Here is a 24,502-nt window from a genome sequence, read left to right on the forward strand (position 1 = left end):
ACATACTAGAAATAACACCAACATGAAAAATATATGATCCTAGTCCTCAGAGAACTCAACTTAGAATAAAGGCCAGGCTTTTTACTTAGCCTATAAGACTTTTCATGATCTGGCATTTGTCTCCTTTCACAATGGATTTACCGTGGTTTCTTTTATGACCAATTTTAGTTTTAGCTCAAAACAGTGCACACGATTCTCTCCAGTTGGAATCCCAGCTCCTTGAATCTCTCCAATGGCTAGCTCTTCTACTCCATTTTAAGGCTTCTGCTCACATGTCACCTCCTCAGAGAAACTTCCCTTAATCATTCTAATCTAAAATACTACTCCCCCCATCTGTAGTGCCACTCTATTCTTTTACTCTGCTTTATTTCTTTTAACACCTTTACTACCTCCAAATCAATTTTATTTATATTCTTATTCTGTTTATTGCCCATTTGTTTAGATTTTAATTTTTTTTAAGAGCTAAGGTCTCACTCTGTAGCCCAGGCTGTAGTGCAGTAGGGTAATCATAGTTCACAGCAGCCTCAAATTCCTGGGCTCAAGTGATCCTCCTGCCTCAGCCTCCCAAGTAGCTGGAACTACTGGAGTGTGCCACCACATAGGGTTAGTCTATTGTAATTTGTTTACTGCCTGTCTTCTTTTAGTCCATGGAATATAAACTCTGTGTGGGTGAGGTCTTTGTCTTGCTCATTTTACAAATATAGATATAGACTCTGAGAGGTATGTAACTTGTCTAAGGACACAAAAATCAGTAAATAATAAAACCAGGCATTAACTAAGGTCTTTCAACATTGTCTCCATTCTACTGCTCCCCAAGAAGCAAGTAAGTACCCTGAGGATTCGTGGGTGGCACTGTAGCTCAATATGAAAACTGACAAACTTGAAAACGATCATAGACAAACTTTTCATTAGTATAATTTTTGTTTTTTTTTTTTTCTTAAGTAACCTCAAATTTTTCTCAATTAGTATGTATTACTTTTGTAGTCAGAAAAGACAGTAAAAATTCCTGGCCAGGCGCATTGGCTCACACCTGTAATCTCAGCACTTTGGGAGGCTGAGGTGGGCAGATCACAAGGGCAAGAGATCGAGACCATCCTGACCAACATGGTGAAACCCCATCTCTACTAAGAATACAAAATTAGCTGGGCATGGTGGTGCATGCCTGTAATCCCAGCTACTCAAGAGGCTGAGGCAGGATAATCACTTGAACCCGGGAGGTAGAGGTTGCAGTGAGCTGAGGAGGTGGAGGTTGCAGTGAGCCGAGATTGTGCCACTGCACTCCACTCTGGGCGACAGAGTGAGACTCTGTCTCAAAAAAAAAAAAAAAAAAAATCCTTAGCAGAATAATTTGGTCATATGTTACGGCATGGGATAAACAATCTATGTGTTCTTCCTCCATTTTCTCATTTTATAATCTATGTTTAATCAAGTTAGCTATTTCATTTCTTCCTTCATTAAATACTGTCTTTCCCTTTACTTTTGTTTGGTTTTTAAGACAACGATTTTAAAATATTCTCTATTTAACGGCAAGTCTCAGTAATTAAAATTTCCTGCAATCTTTAAAAAAAAATCCCCATTATTTTCTTAGCTGCCATTCATTGACAATCATAGTCAGTGGATCTCAATATTTTCCTAAGACATCATGATTAACAGGAATACCTAATATGCTTAATTTGGTTGATGGAACTAAGGTTGGAGAGTTTTCTTTTTAGAAGAAAAATGTCTAAGAGAATATATGAAAGTCTACTATGAATCTTTTTCAGTTAATAACGTTTCAGAGGTTGTACTTTTATTCATTACCTGACATGAGCCTTCAGTTAACATAGAATTTTTTGTGTGTGTTACATAATTTTGCCCAATTATTTTCATTCCAGTAACTGTCAGAATGAAAATCTCCAGACTTATTATCACATTCTGCAGCCTAGTCCACAGTTGATTGGGCATCTGGACTTCTCCCTGATGGATTCTAGCCAAGACAAGCCCAGGAGACTCTTTCTACTTAAGGGTTTCCCTGGCCTGGCTCTGACCTTACTTCTGCCATAGAAAGGCGGAAATAGAGATAAAGAGAAATCAGCTGTTTAGAGAAATCTTGACATAAGTAGTCAAAGAAATAATACCAGTTTGCATACCTCATCTAATTCTAATAGAAAAAGAAATAATGTCAGATCAAGGAAATTCAATCACCTTATTTAATGTAGTAAAGACAACTCAAACCCAACTGGGGAAAAACAGTCACATATGCAAATGATTCCAATTTAAAGCAGATTACAATGAATACCATTAGTGAAGCACAATGAAATATAAACACTTGGGAGTGGTAAGGATTAGTTCCATGTAGTAGGAGGGAGGAAGGACAAGTCTTAGGAACAGGCAGCACTTTACTGGGTCTTGAAACAAATAATCTCTTGAAACTTCCTCAACTGATGGCACTTTGCCAATATTTATCAAAATTGTAAATGCATATATTCACTTTGTCTCACAATTTCACTTCTGGAAATTTATCTCACAGATATACTCGCATGTGCAAAAATAGTGGATGTAGTCAGTCACTACCATCATTGTTTGTGATAGCAAAAGATTGAGTGCAACCTAAATGTCTGCCAATAGGAGACTCTGATTAAATAAATTATAGTATGCCCAAATAATGGAATACACACTGAAGTTGCAAAAAAAAAAGAGAGAAGCCAGGCACAGTAGTTCATGGTTATAATTCCAGAACTTTGGGGAGTCTAAGGCAGGAGGATCACTTGAGGCCAGGAGTTCAAGACCAGCCCGGGCAACATAGTGAGACCCTGTCTCTGAAAAAAAAAAAAAAAAAAAAGAATTAAAGAATTAGCTGGGCATGGTGGCATGTACCTATAGTCCCCGCTACCAGCTACTTGGGAGGCTGAGGTGGGAGAATCCCCCAGCTACTTAGGAGTATGTGGTAGGAGGACCTCTGAGTCATGGCTGTAGCGAGCTGTGATCAAGCCACTCCACTCCAGCTTGGGTGACAGAGCGAGACCCTGTCTAGAAGAAAGAAGAAAAAAAAAGAATGAGGAAGTTCTATATACCAACATGGAAAGATCGTCTAGATACACTGTCAAGTGAAAAAAAGAAAGGTATAGAATGTATATCATGCTACCTTTTTAATCAAAAAGGTAAAAATAAGAATGTTCATTTGTATTTGTTGTATGTGAATAAAGAGATTCTGGAAGAATATGTTAAGAAACTAATAACAGTATAGCTACCTAAAGGTGAATGTAGGGAGTGGGGGAAGAATCAGAGACAGTATAGGAAATGAGTAGATTTGGAATAGGCAGAGGTGAAATGGAGATTTATTTCACTGTTTACTTTTTAATTTCTTTTCAAGTCAGGTTTAATTTACTTTACTTTGAATTACTGAGGTATCATTTACTTACAATAAAATTCATACTTTATGTATACACAGTTCTATGAGTTTTGACTGATATAAAGTCACATAACCACCACCACAACTAAGATATCAAATATTTCCATCACTCCAATAAGTTTCCTTAAGGCCTCTTTGAGTCAATCCCTCCCACTCCTAGTCTCTGACAACCAATGATTTCTGTCCCTTGTCAGCACTTAGTATTGTCTGGTTTTTGTTTTAACCATTCTAATTGGTAGGCAGTGGTATCTTGCCAGGGTTTTAATTTGCATTTCCCTAATAACTAATGATATTGACCATCTCTTAATATGCTTATTTGCCATTTGTATCTCTTCTTTGATAAAATGTCTATTCAAATATTTAGCCCATTTTTACTGTGTTGCTTTCTTTTTATTGAGTTGTATGAGTTGTTCATAGATCCTGGATATAAAACCTTTATCAGATGTGTGTTCTGCAAATATTTTTCCCCATCTGTGACTTGTCTTTTCATTTGCTCAACAGTGTCTTTCAAAGAGCGTGTTTAATATTGATACATTTTTAATTCTTTAACTTTTGCATCACATGAATATGTTACCTATTTGAAATTTATATTTACAAACATTTTGAAAGAAAAAGAAAGTAAAAAGTGAAAGTATTTAACAATCTATGAGCATATTTTATTTGATACCTAGATATTCAAATGAAAACAAAAAAGAAAAAATAAATCAGGCCTTGAAGAGCTGACGGAATTACAACAGAAAAAATGAGATGCATTTTAAGTCGAACATGGTTAACAATGCAAAGAGGGAGGAAAGTACTGTTGGTGTTAGAGAAACAAATCTGGTATGACTGTAGCTGACCGTGAGAGGAAAAAAACAGGAAAATAGGTTGAAGTCAGATTAAGGGAGGACTTAAATGTCAAATTAAGGTCTTCTTTAATTTGGTTTATAACGTGTAGGTAATTGGAATTCATAAAATATTTTTAGGCCGGGCGCGGTGGCTCACACCTGTAATCCCAACACTTTGGGAGGCCGAGATGGGTGGATCATGAGGTCAGGAGATCAAGACCATCCTGGCTCACACTGTGAAACCCCGTCTCTACTAAAAATACAAACAATTAGCCGGGCGTGGTGGTGGGCGCCTGTAGTTCCAGCTACACAGGAGGCTGAGGCAGGAGAATGGCGTGAATCCGGGGGGCGGAGCTTGCAGTGAGTGCAGATCGCGCCACTGCACTCCAGCCTGGGCGACAGAGCGACACTCCCATCTCAAAAAATATATATATATATATTTTTCAGCTGGAAAGTAACGATTGAGAAAATGCTCTGCATGTATGTTGACTCTGGTGGAAGTATAACAGACTGAAAGGAGAAGACAGAGAGATGAGTGAGGAAACTATTTTAACAATTAAAACAAGAAACAACAAAATTAGCACAAGGGCAGAAGCAGTGTGAATGTAAAGGAGAGAATGTATGTTAGAGACAGGATGAACTCCTAGGAGAATAAACCAAGAAAGAAGAGAATGACTCTAGCCTATTGCTAACAAAAGGGAAAGGATCAGGGGAAAAAAATGCAAGAACTATGTAATACAACTCCCAATGGAATTAAGAAAATATCTCAAATTCAGCTGAAATTCTGAAATACTAACAGAGAAAAAAGACGTTAAAAATTGTTCTTACATAAGTTACCACAATCCTAGGCCCTGGAAGTTTCAGGTGAATGGTTAGGATGGGAGCAACAGGAGAAAACATGTCACTCCCAGAGCTTAGACACAAAGGGCCAGTGTGAGATGCCAGCTGAAGGGCTGAAACTAGGGAATGCCTTAAAAGCAGGACACATACACAAAACGAACAGGCAGATTCAAATCATTAGGTAAACAGAAGCTCAACTCTGAAATTATGAATCAAAGTGTTGCAGATATATATAGTTTAGGACTTCTTTGCCCCTCACAACCCTACTTAATGTAACTAATACATCTTAAAGGTGATAAAGAGTAGAGGCTGTCAAAACCAACTTCATAAAACAACACACTGGTATAACAGATACACACCACCATTCCCTTTGTAATGCCTTCTGACTGATGGTCCTACACCACAAGATTGGTAAATAAATATACATCTATGTTTTGAGGAAGTTCCTTCGTGGTGATAGAATAGCTTTGTATCTGGATTATGGTGTTGATGTCTTAGTCCATTTGTGCTGCTACAAAATAAGCTTGCCCAACATGTGGCCCAGGATGGCTCTGAACACAACCCAACACAAATTCATAAACTTTCCTAAAACATTATTGGAATTTTTTTTTTTTTTTAGCTCATCAGCTATTGTTAGTATATTTCATGTGTGGCCCAAGACAATTCTTCTTCCATTGTGGCCCAGGGAAGCCAAAAGATTGGACATCCCGGCTATAAAGGAATACATGAGGCTGAAAATTTATAAAGAAAAGAGGTCTGTTTGGTTCACAGTTCTGCATGCAGGTTGTACAAGAAACATGACACCAGCATCTGCTTCTGGTGAGGGCTTCAGGCTGCTTCCACTCATGGTGGAAGGCAAAGCAGAGGCGGCATGTGCAGAGGTCACATGGTGAGAAAGGAAGCAAGAAGGTGGGGGAAGGTACCAGGCTCTTTTTAACAACCAGCTCTCATAAGAACTAACAGTGAGAACTCACGACCCTCCGCTCCCAGGGAAGAGGAGTGATCTATTCATGAGTGATCCATCCCATGACCCAAACACTGCCCGGCAGGCCTCACTTCTAGCAATGGGAATCAAATTTAAACATCAGATTTGGATGGGACATTCAAATTATAGCAGTTGGTTATATGAATCTATACATGTGATAAAATTTCATATACCACCACCCCCACCAAAATGTGCATGTTGAACCTGGTAAAATCTAAATCTCTACTTGAGTTAATAATATTATATCAACGTCAATTTCCCAGTTTTGACAATGTACTATGATTATGTAAGGTATTAGCACTGGAGAAAGCTGGATGAAGGTACATGGTAACTGTATTATTTTTGTAACTTCTTATGAGTCTTAACTATTTGAAAACAAAAAGACAAAACAAAGAAAAATATAAAAAATGCTTAAAGTACTATGTTGTGATTCTTCATCCTTAATGAATCTTCAATTAACAGACCAACTACTATTACATATTGATCAGCCAACAGAGTATTTACTGTGATAACAAAACAGTATTTGTTATGATGAGAACTCATAGACACAAAGGGAAAGACAAACATTGGGGCCTACTTCAGGGTGGGGGGTGGGAGGAAGGAAAGGAGCAGAAAAAATAACTATTGGGTACTAGCCTTAGTACCCGGGTGATGAAATAATCTATATAACAAACCCCCATGGCACGAGTTTAGCTATATAACAAACTTGCACATGTGCCCCCAAACCCAAAATAGAAATGAAAAATAATAATAAAAAAGGACAACAATATACATCAAATCAGGGAGAAAAGCAAAGAATAATAAAATAATAAAAAAGCAGAGGAGGCCAGGTGCAGTGGCTCACATCTGTAATTTTAGAACTCTGAGAAGCTGAGGAGCCCAGGAGTTTGAGGCTACAATGAGTTTTGATTGCACCACTGCACTCCCGCCTGTGCAACAGAGCAAGACCCTGTCCCTTTAAATAATAATAGTAAATTTAAAAAGCAAAGGAAAAGGAATATGAGAGGGAAAAAGGAGAGAGGGACTGGATTAAAAACATTAAAAGTCGATTGGGTTAAATTCATAAGCTAAACATGAAGGCTTGTCATGGCAGCTATCTGCATCTGCTCCCTAACTCCAAAACAAGTACCCTCAAGATCTGCAGAAGAGAGAAGAAAGAAAACAAAGAAACTAGTTAACACAAAATATAGAATGGAGAGTATGTCAAGAGCTGCACTGGCTAATATGATAGCCACTTAAAATTAAATGAATTTAAAATTCAGTTCCTGGACCAGGTGTGGTGGCTCATGCCTGTAATCCCAGCAGTTTAGGAGGCCGAAGAGGGTGGATCCCTTGAGGTCAGGAGTTCGAGACCAGCCTGGCCAACATGGTGAAATCTTGTCTCTACTAAAAACACAAAAAGAAATTAGCTGGGTGTGGTGGCGGGTGCCTGTAGTTCCAGTTACTCGGGAGGCTGAGGTAAGAGAATCGCTGTAACCTAGGAGGTAGAGGTAGCAGTGAGTTGAGATAGCACCACTGCACTCTGGCATGGGTGACACAGCGAGACTCCATTTCAAAAAAATAAAAATAAAAATAAAATTAAATTAAATATAAAATAAAATAAAATAAAATTAAATTAAATTCAGTTCCTCATTTGCTCTGGCTACAATCCAAGTGCTCTATAGCCACATGTAGCTAGTGGCTACCATATAAGACAGTACAGACACAGAACATTGCTATCATCATAGTAAGCTCCATTTGTCAGTGCTGCTTGAGGAAGAAAAAGGGATATGATCAGGAAAGGCCCCACAGCATGCTTCTAAGATGGTAACATGCCATTTCTTTACCTAGATGGAGGCCAGTAATGTTTCGTTATTCTTAATTTTTAATGTTTTTTACACTCTTCTGGAATATATAGCAAGACAAAATAAACAAAATCAAAATACAGATTTCTGCAGATAACATGATGGTATACTTAGACAATCCAAACAAATGATTCAAGTTTCCTAGCAATAAATAAATAATTGTACATATGAAATAAATCTACAATGGGAACTTTTGATTTTACATTAGTAGAACAATATGAGAAAATTATTTCAAACACAATCCAAAAAAGTATGACATTAACTTTTATTTATTTATTTTTATTTTATGTTTATTATTAATTTCATCAAACCAAAACTTTAAAGAAGCAGACAGATCCCAAAACAGACAGGAGCTGAGACCAAATAAGACTTGTGAATCCCATACTGAGACCAAATAAGTCCATTTACAATATTGACAGAGTGACATCAATGCTTTACAGTTTTATTGCTAAATTAAGTTTGGCCTAAAACTGCCTCTGTACATGTTTTATGGCTGGTCTAGAGGTAATGATGGTAACCTAACTTGAGTATAAATAGACTGTAAACTACTCTTGTAACAAACAGCCAAGTCTCAGCCAACCACAGCAGCCAACTGTTCAAAGCAGATTCAAATAAAGCAAATGCCCAGCTGTAAACAATCCAGCTGTTTCTGTACCTCACTTACATTTTCTGTACTCATTTTACTTTTTATGTTCATACATGTTATCTGACCATGTGGCAGCCCCAGAGTCATTCTGAACCTATTCTTATTCGGGGGGCTACATGATTTCATGAATCATTCTTTGCTCAACTAAACTCTGTTAAATTTAATTTGCCTAATGTTTTCTTTTTAACAAACCTAAAAGCCCTATCAAAAATAGAGGTTGTGGTAAAGGGAACTAGGAGGAAATTCACTGAAGATACAGCTTAGAGAATAGCTGGACAGGAGAGAACTAGGGGGAAAAGATAGCTGAAGGACCTGACATCAGAACAATGATCAAACACTGACTTCAGAAACTATTCCATTTTAGAAGCCACAGTTTGATTAGTTGGTCAAGGTATTTATGCCCCCAAGATATTGTTATAAACAATAAAGTAACTGGCCTGCAATTAGTGAAGTTCAACAGCTGGATGTGGCCAAGGAAAGAGCAGAAGTGAGCCTTACTGGTACCATTATCATCACAGTGTGATTGTGGTCATACCCAAAGATGCACCTCCCTGAAGAGCAACACAGTCTTAATACTGTGTGTATGGTTTGCGGGGAGGGAGGGAGAACGGAATGGATTTCACTAAAATGATCCTGTCAGCCACTAAATAAAAAATAACAACAAGCCCTAGAAGGGGGAAACTAGTACCCAGAGTTGCTGTAATATATTACCTAAAAGGTCCAGTTTCCAACAAAAAATCATGAGGCATGCAAAGAAACAGGAAAGTATGACTTATACATGGGGGAAAAAAGCAGGCAACAGAGACTGCCTGTGAGAGTGACCAGATATTGGATTTAACAGAAAAAGATTTTAAAGTAGCCATTATAGATATGTTTTCAGAAATAAAGGACAGCTTGATTAAACAAGTAAAAGAAAATACGATGACCGTGTTGCATCAAATAGAGACTATCAATGAAGAGAACTAAGTGGAAATTTGGGAGTTGAAAAGTATAGTAACTGAAATAGAATTATAGTATGTAGAAAGGGTATCATACTGCACAAATGACCACTCATTTCAAAGGGTCAACATGTGTTCTTACTATAAGACCACTCGAAATCTCCCTCTAATGTACATTTTTTGAAGCCACAAATTTCAGTAATACAATTTATTGTCATTCTATAATCATTAAATGTATATGCCACTTCTTAGATAACATCCATTAGGATAAATAATTAGCATTGTTTAAAAAGTGTGATACTATAAATACCAGGGTAATTATCACATATTTGATAATAATATGAAAAATCTTACTGGTCTGACGTCACCACAGGAATTGGTAAACTGTCGAGCTAAGCCAAAGTCAAGCATGTAACATTTCCTACATGTACTAGGAAAGCGGCCCATAGCGAAGTTCGACTAGAAAAATAAAGAAGGAAAATATATACATTCTTATAATACTTAGTCCTTACATTTTAAGTCTTCTTCTATTTAAGCTCTATATAACACACATGTTCCAAATATACTATTCTAGTCAATGATGTTTAGTAGGTATTAAAATATGATTTAGTTTTGGGTTCTATTAATGCCTAATATCAGGTAAACTTTGAGCAAAAAAGGATATAAATGACTAAGGGTACACACAAGACAATATTAACTAGACTTGGAACTCTAAGTTCTTGAAATTCTAGTCTAAGTGAATGCTTAAATGACAACCCAACCCCCTACTTTTTAAAATAGGAGAAATCAGAGACAGACAAAAAAAAAAAAAAAAAAAAAAAAAAAACCATAGAAATTTAAAAGAATTTCCTATAAACGGCCAGGTGTGGTGGCTCACACCTGTAATCCCAGCACTTTGGGAGGCCGAGGGAGGTGGATCACGAGGTCAGGAGTTTGAGACCAGCCTGACCAACGTGGTGAAACCCCGTTTCTACTTAAAAAAAAAAAAATTAACCGCGTGTGGTAGCATGCGCCTGTTATTCCAGCTACGCAGGAAGCTGAGGCAGAAGAATTGCTTGAATCCAGGAGGCGGAGGTTGCAGTGAGCCAAGATTGCGCCACGGCACTCTAGCCTGGGCGACAGAGTGAGACTCCGTCACAAAAAAAATTAAAAAAAAAAAAAAAGAATTTCCTATAAACATCATAAAACTGAATTTCACTAAGTCTAAAATGAAAATACAATTTATAGAAACATTTCAAAATGGACTTAAGGAAAATACACTTTGTATTATTCCCCTAATGAAAATCAGTGTAATATTAAATGACCACAAACGCAAAGATGAGTATGTAAGTAAGAGGACTTGTGAAGGTAAAGGCCAAATTGTTACCAGAATTGTTAGTTTTTTTTTGTTTGTTTTTTGTTTTTTTAAATATTGTTCTACTTATGGGCTTTCTGATAAAAACAGAAACTATTCCAATCACCATGGTTCTCAAATAATGATGCATAGAAATAGACTGACTCTACTATGTTAAATTTAGTTAGCATTTTCATGTAAACTAATTTTAGAAGTCATGTAACAACAGACAGTTATATTTTTCAACTGTACCAACATATGATACATTTATAGTAAATATGGTATATCAGAAATGGGTCGTTTCACCTAATGAACAATCAAATACCAAAAAGGACAGAAAAACCTATTTCACACTTATGGAAATGACAATTTCTAAGAAAAACAGATTAGTAAATAAAAACCCCACTATATTTCCACAGTAGCACTCAGGAGAAAAATAAGGTCTTTCACAACTGATGATTTCTTATAATTTTTGACTTAACAAATAGTTCAAGAACACAGTATGAACAACCAAAAGCAACATATACAGTTTTTTAACCAATATATCTATTAAAAAAACCAGGGAATAAAGCCAATTTAGGCATAAAGCTAAGTAAATGGCAATGTTAGCACACATAGTAATAGCCAAACATAACCTTTTTTAAGAGACAGGGTCTCACTATGCTGCCCAGGCTGGGGTGCAGTGGCTATCCACAGGAGCGATCATAGCTCACCGCAGTCTCCGTCTCCTGCACTCAAGGAACCCTCCTGCTTCAGCCTCCTGAGTAGCTGGGACTATGGGCATGTGCCACCGCCCCAGTCTCAGTTTTTATTTTCATCGTATGAGAAAAACTCCTGAAAACAAGTTGTAGTTGTAATTATTACTTAAAAAATTAAGAGGTAAGTTATATTTTTGCTTCCAGGTCTCTATCGAAATGAAAATATTACCTTGTATTTTACCACAACAAATACATAAAGCTACATTTGTAATTTATTGTGTCCCAGGATAACATTAAGAGTATCAAACTCATTCTGTGCTCTGGACAGAAAAGGTCCCTACCGGTTTGATGTCTCGATGCAAGAACCCCACAGAATGAATGCTTTCAATAGACTCCAAAATCTGTCTACCCAGCCGGAGAGTAGTATTAATGGTGAATGTGCCTCGGGACTGGCTACGGCGAAGATCTGCCAGATTCCGACCCTGTGGAAATCAAATAAACACTTTCAAATACAGTACTAAAACTATGTTAGAAGAGAAAACTGGGAAACCACTCACTTACCATTGAAAAATATGTTTGCAGTAAAATAGCAAGAATTTTTTTTCTTTTTTTTTTTTTTTTTAGATGGAATTTCACTCTTGTTGCCCAGGCTGGAGTGCAATGGCACGATCTTGGCTCACTGCAACTGCTACCTCCTGGGTTCAAGCGATTCTCCTGCCTCAGCCTTCCAAGTAGCTGGGGTTACAGGTGCGCACCAGCATGCCCAGCAAATTTTTCTGTTTTTAGTAGAGACGGGGTTTCACCATGTTGGTCAGGCTGGTCTTGAACTCCTGACCTCAGGTGATCCACCCACCTCAGTCTCCCAAAGTGCTGGGATTACAGTCAAGAACCACCGTACCCGGCCAATAGCAAGAATTTTACCCAAATTGTGATCCTCTCACTCAACAGATCTCTTAATCATATGAATGTTTCAGACAAGTTTTAGAATAATGAGATTTTTAGCATATCATGTTTCTGATTCATCATGCTTCCCTTTATCTCTGATGTTGTAACAAAAAAGTCTTGATTATTTAAAATATAAGTAACCAAATATATAATTTATATTATTTACATTTATATTTATTTACTTAAAATATGTGATCAGGCCAGGAGTGGTGGCTCATGCCTGTAATCCTAGCAGTTTGGGAGGCTGAGGCAAGCAGATCACGAGGTCGGGAGAGTGAGACTATCCTGGCTAACACGGTGAAACCCTGTCTCTAGTAAAAATACAAAAATTTAGCCAGGTGTGGTGGTACGTGCCTGTAGTCCAGCAACTCAAGAGGCTGAAGCAGAAGAATCGCTTGAACCAAGGAGGCAGAGGTTGCAGTGAACCGAGATCACGCCACTGCACTCCAGCCTGGGTGAAACAGCAAGACTCCATCTCAAAAAAAAAAAAATATATATATATATATACACACACACACACACACACACACACGCACAAGATCAAGTATAGATAATGCATATACATACAAAGAGCACTAATTCCTCATTACTGCCTAACATATATTCTCAAACAAGTTACTTAACTTTCTTCAATCAGTTTCCTCATAAAAACAAGCTAATAAAACCTACCTCACAGAGCTCTGTGAGGATTAAATAAGATCTATGTAAAGTTTTTTGTGTGTGTGTTGTGTTTTTTAAAGGGAAATGGAGTCTTGCTATGTTGACCAGGCTGCTCTCAAACTCCTTGCCTCCCATCTCAGCCTCCTGACATGATGGGATTATAGGTGTGAACCACCGTGCCTGGCCCCATATGAAGTTGTTAGAATACTGTGTGGTGCACAATAGGTACTCAACATAGGCTAACTATTGTTATTTTGACCAAACATTATATGACAAACATTCAATTTACTTGTAGAAGTATATAAAAGCAATGAATACATCCAGCATCTGCTGTTCATGATTGCATTGAAGCCTCACAGTACCCTAAATAGAAGTTGTTCCTGTGTCTGTTTTACAGATAAGGAAACTAAGGTTCTAAGAGGTTAAATAATGTTAACCTGTTAATGTAAAGCTGTTTTCCAAATCTAACTCTGTCTGACTCCAAAGTGCTCTTCTTTTACAGTCCTCTTTCACAGAGCTTTTCTACAGACTTTTTCATGATGCTGCTCCACCAAGGTTCCTTGTTGCTTAGGTAACAAACCGGTAATCTGAAAAGGAGAGCAGGACATGGCCCTGCAGCACTACCTCCCAAAGAAAAGACTGACTCTCCTGTCCCAAGGGGATTTAAATATCCCAATCTATTCCCACAATTTTATAATATATCTTTAGGGGTACTATGCCACTAATAGTATCACTTCATCTAAAGATAGTTGATTCACTTTTGAAAAGTAATATATTCTTAGATTATCATTCAAAATAAAATATGAAGTACTCCTCAAGTAACAGTTTAAAAGTTACAGTAAAGTCAGGATCCTTTCATACTTCGTATCTTCTTTTTTAAATGAAGCTTTCTCATTATGTAAATTAATTGAGATTTACCTTAGCTATTATTTTTAACGGAAATTTGTTGTTCCTCGCACCTGTAGCAAATGTAAAATAAGTGACAATCTACAGCAGCAAACTGTATAACCATGTGAGAGTACCTAATAACTTTTATTAGAATTCCAATAGCTTTTTCTTCAAAAATCAAAATTTTGATTGCCGAAAATATACCTAATATTGAAACTTTATTTGTAAACAGCTTTCACCACAAAAACTTTCAAAAGGAAATCAATTAAATTTTATTTATGACATTAGTAATACTTTAAAAAATTTAAATATTTTAAAATACAAGCCTAACGTATCAGCTCACAAAATCTGAGAAGGTAAACACAAAACTGATAAAAGTATGGGGTAAAGTGCTAGTAACACGGTAAAAACATGCAGGTACCCACTAAATTATACTTTAAAGTAAATACTACTAATGAATTATTATTTGTTACAAAGAAAAATTGAAAACAATCTATACAATAGTCCATGGTTATCCATGGTTTTACTTTATCCATGGTTTTACTTTACTGGTTTCCCACAGTCAACCATGGTCCAAAAATACCAAATAGAATATGCCAGAAATAAACAGTTAATAAGTTTTACATTACAGGCCATTCTCATATGTGATGAAATCTCATACCATCCTGCTACATCAGGCCCAGGACGTGAATCATCCCTTTAGTCAAGCGTGTCCACATGCTGTTACCTGCCCACTAATCACTTAGTGGCCCAATCAGTTACCCAGATGTGCAGGGTTCAGTATGATCTGTGGTTTTAGGCATCCACTTGGGGCCTTAGAAAGTATCTCCTCAGATAAGGGGGTACTATCGTAAGTACATTAATAAATGAATAGTTACATAAATAATGGTACAGTCATCTTACTGACTGATATGCAGTCATTCAAAAAATGAAGAATCAAGAACTTATGAACACAAAGAAGAAAACATCAGACACTAGGGTCTACTGGAGCGGGGAGGGTAGAAGGAGGGAGAGAGGCAGAAAAGATAACTATTGGGTACTGAGCTTAATACCTGGGTGATGTAATATTACACACAAAAAAACCTCATGACACATGTTTATCTATGTAACAAACCTTCACATGTATCCCCAAAAATAAAATAAAAAATTTTTAAATAAAATAAAATGTCACAAGCCACCATATTTTGTAAAAAAAAAAAAAAAAAAAAAAAGGAAGAGGACTATATATAGTAATGTGGAATGAATTAAAGAAGCAAGTTCATTTCTCTACAAATTTATAAGATCTTAATAAAAATGCAAGTGAATTTCTACATTGAAGATATGAAACATATCAAAAAGGAGAAAAAATAATATAATGAACCTTTATGTATCTACTGGTCACCCAGAATTAACAATTATCAATTCATGCCCAGTCTTGTTTCATCTATTATTCACCTCCTCATCCATATCCTCTCCCCTCCCACCCACACGTACTGAATTATTTTCATGTAAATTCTAACCACACAATTTCATCTATATACTAAAAAGCGTAGGCCAGGTGTGGTGGCTCACATCTATAATCCCAACACTTTGGGAAGCCAAGGCAGGAAGATCACTTGAGCCCAGGAGTTCAAGACCAGCCTGGGCAACATACTGAGACCTCATCACTACAAAATATTACAAAATTAGGGCCAGGCACGGTGGCTCACATCTGTAGTCCCAGCACTTTAAGAGGCCAAAGCAGGCAGATCACAAGATCCAGAGATGGAGACCATCCTTGTCAACATGGTGAAACTCCATCTCTACTAAAAATACAAAAATTAGCTGGGCATGGTGGCATGGTCCTGTAGTCCCAGCTACTCAGGAGGCTGAGGCAGGAGAATCGCTTGAACCCGGGAGGAGGAGGTTGCAGTGAGCCGAGATCGTGCCATTGCATTCCAGCCGGGGCAACAGAAAGAGACTCTGTCTCAAAAAAACAAAACAAAGCAAACAAACAAAAAAAATTAACTGGGCATGGTGGTACACTCTTGTAGTCCCAGCTACTCAGAAAGGTGTGGTGAGAGGATCACTCGACCCCACGAGGTAGAGGCCGAAGCGAGCTGTGATTACTCCACTGTGCTCCAGCCAGGGCAAGACCCCATCTCAAAAAAAAAAAAAAAAAAACCCAGAAGGGTGTATAAAAGGAAAGAGATACAAATATAAGTAGACGTTATTAGCAATTACATCATTGTAAATTTGAATTAGAAACATCAATATGGGCCGGGCGCGGTGGCTCAAGCCTGTAATCCCAGCACTTTGGGAGGCCGAGGCGGGCGGATCACGAGGTCAGGAGATCGAGACCATCCTGGCTAACATGGTGAAACCCCGTCTCTACTAAAAAAATACAAAAAAACTAGCCGGGCGAGGTGGTGGGCGCCTGTAGTCCCAGCTACTCCGGAGGCTGAGGCAGGAGAATAGCGTGAACCCGGGAGGCGGAGCTTGCAGTGAGCTGAGATCCGGCCACTGCACTCCAGCCTGGGCGACAGAGCGAGACTCCGTCTCAAAAACAAAAACAAAAAAAAAAAAAAGAAACATCAATATGAATCATGGCATACTTTCTCATTTTTAAAAATGCATTTCTTAAATCCATCCACTTGAAAAGAATGAAAAATAATGACCAATCCACTTTCAACAGACACCCACATCATCTAGATTCTGGTCTCTAAACATCATTTCCCATTAAAAGGAGCCAAGGCTTAATGGAGAAATGGCTGATTCCAGATCTGGAGTATGAAATACACAGAATGAGTCTGGTACATAGTATTGCACCAAAAAATAAGGATGCTGTCAAAGACTGCTGCAGCCTAGTCCTAACAAAATGAATCCAGATCCAACATGAAAGAAGTCCCTGCAGCAAAAGATGAGACAATTTGAATATTTAAAAAACCGTAGGCCAGGTGCAGTGGCTTATGCCTGTAATCCTAGCACTTTGGGGGTTTGGGATTAACCTGGCCAACATGGGGAAACCCTATCTCTACTAAAAATTTAAAAATTAGCTGGGTATGGTGGTGTGCGCCTATAATCCCAGCCACTTGGGAGGTTGAGGCAGGAGAATCGCTGGAACCCAGCAGGTAGGGGTTGCAGGGAGCCAAGATCGTGCCACTGCACTCCAGACTGGGCGACAGAGTGAGATTCCATCTCAAAAAACTAAATAAAACTGCAATAATCGAAAGACATCAAATATGTTAAATCCATGCATTTATGGATTTATTATATAGTTATATACGATTATGTTTATATTAGACAACCAATTCATTATCCTAAAAACTGATAAATAAAATAATCAAGTAGTAGTCCTGCCTTTCCTATGTAAAATATACTTGAGGATAACCTAATACTGAATGCAGTGCTTTTTAAGAAGAATTCTAGTTAACAAAAAAAGAATAAAATGATAGAACACTGTATTTGCAACTCCCATTAAAATAATGGATGATTATTACAAATGAGTTGATAAAACCATTAGGAAAAAACCATTGGGAACTTTAAAATGGATGGATTAGACTGACAAGGCCTGAACCCATTGACTAATCTCAACCTCACTAAAAGAGAGACAATCAGACACTACCTCCTGATGTGATTCAAGAGCAAGCATACAACCCACCTCTGAAGTATCCTTGCAGAGTAAATCTGGAATCTTATATAATCATCAATTTATAGAAAATACAGGGGACAGAAATACATATTAAAGACAACCACAGGGAAACAACCAGCAAAATCCAGAATATGGTAATGTGTGCATGTCACATTCCTCCATTTTTATCAACATCAACAAACACAATGAAAAGAAAATTGCAAGAAAATAAAAGACAGAGGGAGAACCAATATATTGAAAGAGGCTTAAGAGACAGGCAATGTGTGAACTCTATTTGGAACCCAATTCAAATAAACCAAATGTAAAAAATAATTGTTTTTATTAAAGAGATGGACAATCAAGGAAATCTGAAGATTGGTTTGGTATTTGTGCTATTATTAAGGAATTATTATTGGGTATTTTGGTTACTTTAAGAGAAAAAAAGAGTTCTGGTCTTCCAGAAATGTATATATATATATCAAATATACCTTGGATTAGCTATAATTTCGGGAGGGATAGGAGAAAGAGAAAATACTTGAAACAAGATTAGCCATATACTGATAGTTGTTGAAGCTGGGTAATGAGTAGATGGGTATAAATTATACTATTCGCTCTACTTTGTGTATGTTTAATTTTTCCCATAATAAAAAGTTTTTGGCCGGGCGCAGTGGCTCAAGCCTGTAATCCCAGCACTTTGGGAGGCCAAAACGGGCGGATCACAAGGTCAGGAGATCGAGACCATCCTGGCTAACACGGTGAAACCCCATCTCTACTAAAAAAAAATACAAAAAATTAGCCGGGTGAGGTGGCGAGCGCCTGTAGTCCCAGCAACTCGGGAGGTTGAGGCATAAACCCGGGAGGCGGAGCTTGCAGTGAGCTGAGCTCCGGCCACAGCACTCCAGCCTGGGCGGCAGAGCGAGACTCCGTCTCAAAAAAAAAAAAAAAAAAGTTTTTAAAAGGTTGTAGGTATTAGGCAATCTAGATCTACAGTTGTACTGGTTACAGAACTCGAAAAAATGTTTTGCACCTCCATAGTTGATGTACTTATCACAATATATCACCCTTAAGATGCTCATATAAAGCTTCAGTGGTGACAAAATATTAGGTGAGACCTGGCCAATGTCCTGCAAGGGGAATTAAGAAAAAAAAAGTGTACAACTGCTTGAGCTCTGTAAGATTTTAAAAACCATTTTAACGCCGAATAGTTAGAATTTCTACAACAGAGATAGGGTTGTTCCTTAAAAAATTTTAAGGCAGATATTATGTAATTGAATCAGCAGGAGGAAAAGAACAAATTTATCTTAAGAATAATGAATTTATGGTTTTTAGAATAAATTAGGACTCTCTGTGGGAAGCTGAATACATGGAGGAGACTCAGTAGTGATCTTCCATATGTCAAATAAGAGAAAATATGCTCTAGCGGTTACGCCAGCTTTAGCCTAATTCCAAATCAAGTCAACCACAAACTGTACAGATGGGAGTTTAAATGGGTTAACTTTCTTGTTACAGGAAAAAAATATAGCATCCAATTCAAATGGAAAAGTTCTTAGACAAATCCATAGGAACTTGCCAAAGGCCACAAAGGTCATCATTGTCTAATATCCACCAGTCTCTGGGGTTTCCCAGTACCAGGAGCCTTCCCATTTACAGAAAGTCAGATTTAGGTAAGTACAAGAATGAAAATGAGTATATGCTAAGACTGAGAAAGACTCTGCAGATTAAAGAAAAAAACCTGCTTTCGATAATTCTCCAGTCAGTAGTAACTTGAAACAAAACAGTTTTCTCTTATTACTGCCTAAAGAATACTGGGTTCAGGCTTCCACCAAGCTTTAATACCCATCAAGTAGGCTAGTACCAGACAAATCACAAACCTCCTTGAGACTCAGCTTCTCCATATGCAAAAGGGGATAAAACTTGTTCTCTCCTCCCCATGGGGGTATAATGAGGATCAAATAAGATGATAAATCCAGATGAAAACTGTAAAATGTCACACAAAAATTTATATTATTACTAGCCAAAATGAGAGAAAGCAGGATCCAAATTAATGATCTAAAAAGGTTGAGAGGCTGGGCGTAGTGGCTCACGCCTATAATCCCAGGGCTTTGGGAGACTGAGGGGGGAAGATCACCTTAGGTCAGGAGTTCAAGACCAGCCTGGCCAACACGATGAAACCCTGTCTCTACTAAAAATACAAAAATTACACAGGCGTGGTGGTGCACACCTGTAGTCTGAGTTACACCGGAGGCTGAGGCAGGAGAATCACTTGAACCCAGAAGGTGAAGGTTGCAGTGAGCTGAGATCGTGCCACTGTACTCCAGCTTGGGTGACAAAGCAAGACAACGTCGAAAAAAAAAAAAAAAAAAGGCCAGGCGTGGTGGCTCACGCCTGTAATCCCAGCACTTTGGGAGGCCGAGGTGGGTGGATCACTTGAGGTCAGGAGTTCAAGACCAGCCTGAGCAAAATGGTGAAATCCAGTCTCTAATAAACATAAAAATTAGCCAGGTGTGGTGCCGTGTGCCTGTAATCCCAACCACTTGAGAGGCTGAGGCACAATAATCACTTGAACCCGGGAGGAGGAGGGTGCAGTGAGCCGAGATCACGCCACTGCGCTCCTGCCTGGTGACAGAGTAAGACTCTGTCTCAAAAAAAAAAAAAGGTTCAGGGATAGCTGCTTAAATAAATAAAACCAGGCTGGCTCAAGAGTTAGTAAATCACATGACTCAAAAAGACCTTAAGGTTACATCTACAGAGGTTAATATCTTTAAATGAAATCTGAAGGATGGCTGAGGGAAACAAGAAAAGCCTCCTGATGAGAAGAGGAAGCATTTAGGCCAGGATCCATGTCTCTAGAATCACTGTTATTTAGATAACTTGAAAGAAAATAAAGAAACCGCCTGGGCGCAGTGGCTCACACATGTAATCCCAGCACTTTGGGAGGCTGAGGTGGGCGGACTGCCTGAGGTTAGGAGTTCAATACCAGCCTGGTCAGCACGGTGAAACCCTGTCTCTACTAAAAATACAAAAAATAGCCAGGCATGGTGGCGGCCACCTGTAAACCCAGCTATTCCAGAAGCCGAGGCAGGAGAATCACTTGAACCCGGGAGGCAGAGGTTGCAGTGAGCCGAGATTGCGCCATAGCACTCAGCCTGGGTGACAGAGCCAGACTGCGTCTCAAAAAAAAAAAAAAAAAGAAAAGAAAGAAGTCAAATGCCCAAAACAATGTTTGCTTAAGATGAAAAGAAATACTGAGAATTCTAGATCTAGGCAGCAAGATCAAGATGAACCACGGTTTTTAAACTTTGAGGGTGACTACAGCTCAGGAGGTGTGTGTGTGTGTGTGTGTGTGTGTGTGTGTGTGTGTGTGTGTGTGTGTTTTCAGGGGCAGAGGTAGTGTCAGAGAAAATAGAAAGGTTTCCCTCTTCTCCCCACTGTAGCCATTATTCCAATATTCCTATTCTGAATTTCTTTCCTCTGGACCTAACTCCACTACCATCTAAAGAACAGGGAACAGGCCGGGGGCAGTGGCTCACGCCTGTAATCCCAACACTGTGGGAAGCCGAGGTGGGCAGATCACCTGAGGTCAGGAGTTCGAGACCAGTGTGGCCAACATGATGAAACCCCATCTCTACTAAAAATACAAAAATTAGCCGAGCTTGGTGGAGCACGGCTGCAATCCCAGCTACTTGGGAGGCTGAGGCAGAAGAATCGCTTGAACCTGGGAGGGGGAGGTTTCAGTGAGCCAAAATTACGCTACTACACTCCAGCCTGGGTGACAGATCAAGACTCCATCTCAAAAAAAAAAAAAAAAAAAAAAAAAGAATAAAAAGAATATATAACAGAGTTATGTTACTGACGGAAAAAAAAGAAAAAGAAAAAGGAATGGCATTTCTCCTCTATCTCAACTACTGTTTAAAGTTTCAAGTACTCAAGACTGGTACTTGCTATGGTTTTTCTTTTCTTTTTCAATATTTATTTCAGGTTCAGGGGTACATGTGCAGGTTTGATACACGGGCAAATTGTGTGTTGCTGGTGTTTGGTGTGAAAACGATTTTGTCACACAGGTAGTGAGCACAGTATCCAACAGCTCGTTTTTTGACCCTCATCCTCCTTCTTTGCTCCACCCTCAAAGTAGGCCCTGGTGTCTATTGTTTCCCTCTTTGTGTCCACGTGTACTCAAAGTTTAGCTCCCACTTATAAGTAAGAACATGCAGTATTCGGTTTTCTATTCCTGCATTAATTTGCTTAGGATAATGGCTTCCAGCTGCATCCATGTTGCTGCAAAGAACATGATTTCATTCATTTTTATAGCTGTGTACACGTATCACATTTTCTTTATCCAGTTCACCACTGATATGCATGTAAGGTTAATTCCACTTGTTTGCTATTGTGAATAGTGCTGCGATGAACACATAAGGGCATGTGTCTTTTTGGTAGAAGGATTTTATTCCTTTGGGTATACACCCCGTAATGGGGTTGCTAGGTTGAATGGTAGCTCTGTTTTAAGTCCTCTGAGAAATCTCTAGACAGCTTTCCACAGTAGCTGAACTAATTTATATTCCCACCAGCAGTGTACAAGTGTTTCCTTTTCACTGCAATCTCACCAGCATCTGTTATTTTCTGACTTTTTAATAATAGTCATTCTGACTGGTGTGAGCTGGTATCTTACTGTGGTTTTGATTTGCATTTCTCTAAAGATTAGTGATGTTGAACATTCTTTCATATGTTTTTTGGCCATATAGGTGTCTTATTTTGAGACATATTTTGGTGTGGAAGTGGGGTAGTTATCTTGGAAGTAGGTTCCCGACAAAAAGGATGAGCTAGGATCCCTTCTTCACCTTCCTTGCCCACGTGCATACTTACTTGCACTTCCAACTTCTACTATGGAATGATGCAGCAAGAAGGCCCCTGCAAGATGTGGGTCCCTAGAGCTAGGATTTTCCAACCTCCAGAATGGTAAGAAATAAATCTCTGTTCTTTATGCATTACTCAGTCTTGGGTATTCTGCAGCAGCACAAAACAGACTAAGACAATACTTTAGAATACAAATGGAAAACTGGAATCCCTAAGGTAATGAACAGTAGAAGGGGCAAGATTCACATTATATCCCCTCATCCACCCAGGGATCGAAAACTGCAAAGATGACAATCCGTAAAGATACAGGTCAACTCAAATAGCGGACAAAGACAATTATTTCATTTTTGGAAAATCTGTATCGTCTGTTTAAATAAAGCTTCATCTGCACAGTATAAAACATTCTCACATGGTACTAAGAATATTGTTATTTTTTATTCATATTCACTGTAATTGTATACTTTGATCAAAACGGAAGGATTTCAAGACACGTTTTCAAGGTAACCTACCTGCAACTGCATGACCACATAGTTGAATCGATCATTCCTCCCACAGCCAATAAATCTACAAACATGGTCTTTCCCTGGATAAAAAAAGAAAGAAAACAGTGGAAAAGAATATACTATGGTTTCTCTTAAAACATTAATAATTTGCTTTTTTGTATAGTATTTTATGATTGAATATAAAATACATCTTGAGAACCTTAAGGATAGAAAACTTATATTATTCAAATTTTCTACCTACCTCCTCTCCTCCCAGGCACTGTACTATTCCTTTATGTGGTCAAATAAATGATTATTTGAATGAATAAATAAGCAAATTAATATATGAATGAGGAAACAAATGTATGATAATTTATTTAGGGAGGAAAAGATTAAGTGGTCAATTCAGATCAACCTGCCCAGATACGATACATATGAAGCCACAGAACAACAAAAAAGAACTATGTTAGAAATAGAAACCCTGAATTTTAGATATGTTATGGTACTCACTGCTATGACTTCTGCAAGACCCACAATCTTTGGGGGCCTCACTGATGCGGATTCGCCCAGTGATTTTCAATCTGAGTTCCATCTGAGAAACCCAGAACAGTGCTGGCTGGGGCACAGAGGGGAGCAGGGGTACAGCAGAAATCTGATTAAAGAAAAGCATGCAAAGACCCCCCAAAAGAATTGAGCCACATGCATAGGTTAGTGTTTTTCAACCCTGTCTACTTATGAAAACCATCTGGAACACTTTATTTTTGTTTTCTGACACCACTGACCCGAAGGCAGTGGAAAACTTTTTAAAGATTCCTAAGTTCTATATTGATTCAGAATCTGTGGAGAAAGATACAGAATATGAGCTTTTCAAAAGTTCGTTGTTGTTTTTTATTTTTTTGAGGCAGGGTCTCACTTTGTTGCCCAGGCTGAAGTGCAGTGGCATGATCTTGGCTCACTGCAACCTCTGCCTCCTGGAAGGCTCAACTGATCCTCTCACCTCAGCCTCCCGAATAGCTGGGACTAGAGGTGTGTGCCACCACAACTGGCTGATTTTTGTATTTTTTGTAGAGATGGGGTTTTACCATGTTGCCCAGGCTGGTCTCAAACTCCAGGGCTCAAGCGATCTGCCCGCCTCAGCCTCCCAAAGTGCTGAGACTACAGGCATAAGTCACTGCACCTGGCCTCAAAAGTTCTTTAAATGATCCTAAACCAGGTAGGACATGGAGAGATATTTGAAAACTACTGCAGGGTAATGAGAAGTATCAAAAAGATTTTAAGATAAATAATAATATACTAAAACACTGTGGCAGCAATGAGGAGGGTAGACTACAAAGGGGTCAATTCTGGTGGAGAAGGTCACTCTGGGGGATAGTTACAATATCCAGGAGAAAGAATAAGGGGATTAGAGACAGATAAAATAAGATAAATCTGACCGATATTAAAGATGTAGTTTTTTACTAGAATTGGCAAAATTAAATGAAAAGTTGTACCAAAATAAGAGAATGCAGTAGGTTGTATAGATTTTAAGTGATATTAAAATGTTGAATTTTAGGACAATCAAGTGAATTCAGTAGACATTGTAAGT

The 24,502-nt window shown here is 38.3% G+C and overlaps 1 protein-coding gene across 6 annotated transcripts in view; it reads right to left on the minus strand.

The window, feature by feature from the left end:
• The window catches only part of TTBK2 (tau tubulin kinase 2), a 178,606-nt gene that overhangs the window by 73,384 nt on the left and 80,720 nt on the right, over positions 1-24,502 (minus strand). For all 6 annotated transcript variants that reach the window (XM_010383778.2, XM_030930648.1, XM_030930650.1 and 3 more), the window contains 3 exons: positions 22,945-23,018; positions 11,844-11,984; positions 9,826-9,930 (listed from right to left, as the gene is read on the minus strand). In XM_010383778.2, coding sequence (XP_010382080.2) covers positions 9,826-9,930; positions 11,844-11,984; positions 22,945-23,018 — 320 coding nt within the window. The remainder of the gene's footprint in view (positions 1-9,825; positions 9,931-11,843; positions 11,985-22,944; positions 23,019-24,502) is intronic.

Source organism: Rhinopithecus roxellana, chromosome 5, assembly GCF_007565055.1.
Source record: "Rhinopithecus roxellana isolate Shanxi Qingling chromosome 5, ASM756505v1, whole genome shotgun sequence".
NCBI classification, from domain to species: Eukaryota; Metazoa; Chordata; class Mammalia; order Primates; family Cercopithecidae; genus Rhinopithecus; species Rhinopithecus roxellana.